We start from the raw sequence: 6,519 nt of genomic DNA on the forward strand, positions 1-6,519 counted from the left end.
GAGTTATGTTACTATTCTCCCCGGCGGGGGGGGGGGGGCAATGTTAGCGTCACAGTGGGAGGAAGTGAAACCGCCGCCCAGGAACGGTGCTCAAACAAGGTGGAGGGGGAGGGGGGTTGCGGGAGATCTCTCGCCTTAGGCCCAGCCCTACCTGTCTCAAGGGCCAGGGTTCGGCACACCAGCGGTGGGCTGAGCGGGCCCGCCCCCGCCTTGGTGTGGGCCCTGAGCTGGAGCTCATAGGCTGAGCTGTGGTTAAGGCCGAGGATGGTGTACTCAGACTCGGAGGCGGGGATAGACACTTGGTACAGGGGGGCGGCGGCGGCGGCACCGGGGCCAGGCGTCGCAGTGCCGCCAGCCCCCACTATCGAGCCAGGCACGGCGGTGGAGCCGGCCGAGGCCACGGACGACGGCCTGGCCAGCTCTTCGGCCTCTCTGTAGGCCAAGGTGTACTCTGTGATGGCTCCGTGGCGCTCCTCCGGGGGAGGGGGTAGCCAGGAGAGCTGGAGGGAGCAGCAGGTGGCGTTCACAGAGTCCCCTATTCTGGGGAATCCCGACGGCGGGTACTCGGGGATTTGGATCTCCTGACGCACTCCCTGTCCGTAGCCCGCCCGGCTCCGGGCGGAGAGGAGGAAGACGTAGGTGGAGCCCTCGCGGAGGCCCTTCCGCACCGTGTAGGTCCGGTTCTGGGCGGTGAGGTCCAGCGGGGTGCCGAGGGACGAGTTCTTCGGCCCAAACTGCAGGCGGTACCCCTGGACTTCAACCGGTGGCCCCTGGGAGGCGGAGCCCGTCTCTGGGTCCCCCGGGGGGGCCGCCCACCGAGCCACCACGGCGGGGCCCGCCACTGGACGCAGCCACAGGGACGGGGGGCCGGGGACTGCAGACAAGGTGGAAAAACACGCAGAAAACCAATCATGGCTGTTGATATCTGAAAGCATCGTTGCCATTGTGCTGAGAATAAAGCCTCCACTTGAAGTGGTTTGCATGTGAATTTGCATTGCATGGTTTTTAATTCATGTGCGTGATTGCCATTGTAAAAGGGTATTTGAGTGTGAGAAGCGCTATCAAAATTAAACGTGTGATACATTTTAATTCATTTGAATAAAATTGTTTTCTGTTTTATTGTCCATTGGTTTTCTGCTTATTAGGGATAACAAGGCTTCGGGCGTAGCTAACTGAAAGATCCATTCCTGTGTGTGTGTGTGTGTGTGTGTGTGTGTGTGTGTGTGTGTGTGTGTGTGTGTGTGTGTGTGTGTGTGTGTGTGTGTGTGTGTGTTTATGCGTTTTGTGTGTGTGCGTGTGTGTGTGTGTGTGTGTGTGTGTGTATATGTGTGTGTGTGTGTGTGTGTGTGTGTGTGAGAGAGAGTGTGTGTGTGTGTGCGTGTGTATGTGAGTGTGTTTGTGTGTGTCTGTGTGTGTGTGTGTGTGGGTGTGTTCCTGTGTGTGTACTAAATCATGTGCAGTGAACTGTGCACGCGCCATATGCTCACCTCTCCCTGGGGTCGGAACCAGCTTGGCTTTGCTGTGGGTCCCGTCCCCTTTGGTGGTGTAAGCGGCCACGGAGACAGAGTACAGAGTCTCTGCTCGCAGCCCCCCCAAAATCATTTCCTATCGGCAACACACAACCACAACACAACCATCAAACCCCCGGGACGACAACAAGGAGTTGTAAGTAGCATAAGTCGCATTATGCCAAAAAGAGAGAAACGACTGGGGTACGCGTGTGGTAATGTAATTGCCGCACTGTGAGAATTCCTTAATGGGATGTTTATGTAACATTCATTTGATGTCAAGTCATATTTCATGTCATATACGAGGGCGGGTATTCCTGCACTCACATACTGAGTGGAGTCATCCGCCTCCATCTTGTCCCAGAGACAGGAAACATCCGGAAGGCATTGGCAACAAAGAGAGCAATTGGGAAACACGAGTCAAAAGACAGAAAAAAAAAACCAGCCAGACGAGACTGAGCTTAATGCGGTTCCAGACATTAGCCTCTAGCAGCGCGGCTATGCATCATTCAGAAGGATAACAAGCAGCACTATATTCCTTCTCCCCGACCGGCGGGGTCTCACCTGGGCGTCGTCCAGCAGCAGGTCTTTGATGCGGGGCAGGGTCCGCGACTCCCCCCCCTCCACGCGGCTGTAGTGCACCTGGTACCCGCGGATCTGACCCTGCTGTAACCGCGGCAACACCGATCGCCAGCCCACTCTAAATGCTGAGGAGTTGAGCGGCTTGACATCTATCTGACGTGGGGCTGCCCCGGGCACTGAACACACACACACGCACACACACACACATTAGTGGATACAAACACACACACACACACACACACACACACACACACACACACACACACACACACATGCGTAGACATAAACACACACCAGACACACACACACAAACACAGATGCGTGGACACTAACACACACACACACACACACACACACACACACACACACACACACACACACACACACACACACACACACACACACACACACACACACACACACACACACACACACACACACAAACACAACCACACAGTAAAACAAACGCACACACAAAGAAGCACACAGATAGAAACAAACACACAGACACACAGACACACAGACACACACACACACACACACACACACACACACACACACACACACACACACACACACACACACACACACACACACACACACACACACACACACACACACACACACTTAATCCACTGACCTATTAGAAAATCTATACTATAAAGGTCAATGCGGTGCCGCCCTCGGCCCCCTGTGCTCCCCCCCGCCCCCCCTGTGCCCCCCCCCCCGCCCCGCTGCATACGTACCGTCCTCGGCGGTCCTGCAGAGCAGCGGGGGGCTCCGGGGCCCCTCCCCGTCGGAGGACGGCCCCGAGGCCAGGGACACGTTGTACCAGCTCCACTTCCTCAGCCCCGTCACCAGCGCCTGGCCCGCGTCCTGGGCCACCTCCAGCCTCTGGGGCCCCGGGCCCCTGGGCAGGGCCTCCCTCCCCGACTCGCCTGGCAGCGGCCAGTAGCTCAGCTCGTAGCGCGCCGCGCCGCCCCCCGCCCCCCCCGGCGGAGGCGGAGTCCACCTGACCCTCAGGGAGGTGGAGCTGGCGCTCTCACAGGACACGCCCTCGGGTGCAGCCCCGGGCTCTGATTGGACAGGGGGCAGGGAGGGCAGTTGGCAGGGGGTTACGGGGGAGCCCTGAACAGAACAGGGGTCTGGTGTCGGGGGGAGGGGGGAGGCAAGGGTTGAGGCAAGGGAGGGGAAGACAGCGCAAGCAAAAGGAACAGATATAGAAAAGGAAAGAAATGAAACCACATGAAATCAAGAAGCAAATTAAATTCCACAATTATAAGAGAATGTAAGGGAGGGCGACATCGTGAGGCCTAGAGCCGTTCTTAAATCAACATGGATAGCGTGCGTCGACCCTGACTTCACCTCTTCATAATTCGGTGAATATTCACGTGGCGTCGTTGTAATGGATCCCCTTCTGAGCGGGGGGGGGGGGGGGGGCTACGTGAGCGGGGGCCTGGCAGGGCGTGACGTTCGAGAGGCTCGAAGACCGAGCGCCTGTGTCTGTCGAGCCCATCGCCCGTAGTGGGTTGAACCCCCCCAGCCGAGGAGACCCCCGGGGGGACCCCTCAGAACACAGGGGACCGTGGCGGTGTAATCCGGGGGGGCAGAACAGGGGGCCGGTGGACGGCTATCGGCCCCGCCGAGGTGCTCAGCGACACGAGAGGCGGAGGTATTCACCATGACACACACCTCGCGCTGTGCCAAGAAGACGGCCCCGGAGACGAAGGTTACAACAAAGGGAGAGATTGTGGGGAAAGGCACTCGGAGGGATTGATGTATTGACTTGTTTTTTAAACAACAGCAGTCGGAAGATGGAGACATCGTTCAAAAACATCCTGGGGGAAAAAAAGCGATCTTTTAGCATCAGGGTTCAATGGCACAACCGCACACACATGCACGCGCACGCGCACGTAAAAACAACCGTGAGAAACCCCAAAAAACCGCGTACACGCAAAGACACACAAACACGCATCGAGGCAACAGACACACCTACAAACACACACAAACACTCATGGAAACGCAGCTCCCTCGATCACACGCACGCACACACACACACACACACACACACACACACACACACACACACACACACACACACACACACACACACACACACACACACACACACACACACACACACACACACACACACACACACACACACACACACACACACACACACACACACACACACACACACACACACGTACATAGCACCCATCCTCCCCTCAAAAACGCACCCGCTAACCAACAAAGCAGCGCCTTGCGGTTGAGGGTGTGCGTTGCGCCTGCTGCACCTGCATGCGAGGCAGTGCAGGAGTCCCGGCTGGCAGGTTCAAGTATCTACGCACTCAGCCGTACCCAGCGCGCCTCCTCCTTCTCCCCGGGGAGACAATCTAGATGTGCACCAAAGCCCCGTGATAGCGCGGCGCTCCCAACCTTCTCCGGGAAATGAATTCTTCCTGCGAGAAAGCGTCTGCTTATCTGCCGGCGTCCCCCTCCCCTGCCCTCTGCCACTCCCAGCACAGTGCCACCCAAGCTGCCTTTTCTTCCCCAACTTAGAGGTAAAGGGAAGGGCAGCAGAGCGCATCAAATCCAGCAACATGCGGCCAGCCCCCGGAAACATGATCTGTTATGAGCACACATTGATTTATCACACTGCAGTGGAGAACACTTATTCTTATAGACTTATACTTTATATATATACGTACAAAGGGCTTACCTCTTTCTTGGACGCCGACGCGTATCAGAGCTCCGGATCGCTTTGCTTGACTTTACTTATTTACTTATTTTGTTTGGATTCTTTCCCTTGCTCGGTTGTCTCTCTCTCTTCTCTCTCTCTTCTCTTCTCTCGGGCTAAAGTGTTTTTTTTTTTTTTTTTCGCCTCTCTTGGAGAGTGGATCCTGAGCGCTTTTAATTTGTCATATGAATAGCAGTGACTCATATTTGGCCTTCATCGCCGGAATTACAGTGATTAGGCAGACGGAGAAGAAGAGACACGGCCGAGACGGGGGAGAGGATCCAAGTTTAACGACAAGGACGAAAGCATCCGACCAACCACCACTCACCTGCCAACAGCGACCGACCAATCACTAGCAATCACTTTATCCTCCACACCACTGGCCAGCTTCCCATTGATTGTAGGGGGGAAGAAAAAGCAGCCCAAACAGATGAACTCTTTCAGAGGAGTGTGACAGCATGACAGAGTGGCCGTGAGAGAGGGAGAAGAAAGGGGCGGGCAGGGACATTAAGCGCTGCTCCCCGCACTCCGTCTCCATTTGTCAGCGTGTTTTGCGGTCGGAGAATGAGCGAGGATGAGTAGAGCAAGAAAGGCACACTCCGTGCATATAGGGTGGAGCAGAGAGGGTGGAGCACAGTGGGGGGGGGGGGGGGGGGGGGGGGGGGTGATAGATAGACGAGATAGAGAGGGGGGGGGCGACAGTAATGACAAAACAGCCAATCCACCGCTGAGGGAAAATAGAAAACACCAATTGCATGTGTCTTTTTGTGTGTTTGGATGTATGTGTGTGTGTTTGTGTGTTGCGTATTGTTCTTTTGTGCTTGTACCTTTTTGTGTCTGTGTGTTACTTACATATTGTGCAGTGACAATTGAATTGGTCTGTGTGTGTGTGTGTGTGTGTGTGTGTGTGTGTGTGTGTGTGTGTGTGTGTGTGTGTGTGTGTGTATGTGTGTGTGTGTTTAAGTGTGTGTCGGTTAAATGCATAAATATTTATTGGTGTGTGCGTATTAGCGTGTATGTTTGTAGGTGCACATTTTGTGTATGCACAAGTAGGCTTGCATTTTGTTTGTGTATGTGTGTGTGTGTGTGTGTGTGTGTGTGTGTGTGTGTGTGTGTGTGTGTGTGTGTGTGTGTGTGTGTGTGTGTGTGTGTGTGTGTGTGTGTGTGTGTGTGTGTGTGTGTGTGTGTGTGTGTGCGTGCAGGTCCATTACACGGGAATGTTTGTGTACAGACGTGTATACACTCATGAGCACATTAGTGAACCAAGGCGGCGGGGTGGCATTTGGAGACGTACTGGCTTGTGATGTCCTCTGCACCAGCTCGTTGGTGAAAGCCCCGATGCCCTTGTTGGAGATGGCAGCCAGGGTGAAGGAGTACTCAGTGTTGGCCTTCAGCCCCTCCACCGTGTAAGAGTTCCTGGGCCCAAAGGTCAGCTTCTCCTGTGTGACAGGCAAGAACAGACAAAAGTGAAGCGAAGTGAAGTAAAATGTGGGCGAGAGAGGGAGAGATGAAAAGAAGTATGGAGAGAGAGAGAGGGAGAGGGAGAGGGAGAGGGAGAGGGAGAGGGAGAGAGAGAGAGAGAGAGGTCAGATATGTGGTTCTAGGGAATATTATCAGATTTTTCCCTCCATGAGGTATGAAGTGGGTTTTTAGACTGAGGTCAGAAAGGAGAGAAAGTGAAACTGA

General features: G+C 54.9%; 1 protein-coding gene across 1 annotated transcript in view; it reads right to left on the bottom strand.

Moving 5' to 3' along the window:
* The window catches only part of LOC130387901 (receptor-type tyrosine-protein phosphatase S-like), a 43,107-nt gene that overhangs the window by 15,782 nt on the left and 20,806 nt on the right, over nt 1–6,519 (bottom strand). Inside the window, exons 9-14 of the mRNA XM_056597196.1 lie at nt 6,128–6,272; nt 2,837–3,166; nt 2,073–2,266; nt 1,836–1,862; nt 1,488–1,605; nt 152–874 (exon numbers count right to left, since the gene is read on the bottom strand). Coding sequence (XP_056453171.1) covers nt 152–874; nt 1,488–1,605; nt 1,836–1,862; nt 2,073–2,266; nt 2,837–3,166; nt 6,128–6,272 — 1,537 coding nt within the window. The remainder of the gene's footprint in view (nt 1–151; nt 875–1,487; nt 1,606–1,835; nt 1,863–2,072; nt 2,267–2,836; nt 3,167–6,127; nt 6,273–6,519) is intronic.

This window comes from Gadus chalcogrammus, chromosome 8 (assembly GCF_026213295.1).
Source record: "Gadus chalcogrammus isolate NIFS_2021 chromosome 8, NIFS_Gcha_1.0, whole genome shotgun sequence".
NCBI classification, from domain to species: Eukaryota; Metazoa; Chordata; class Actinopteri; order Gadiformes; family Gadidae; genus Gadus; species Gadus chalcogrammus.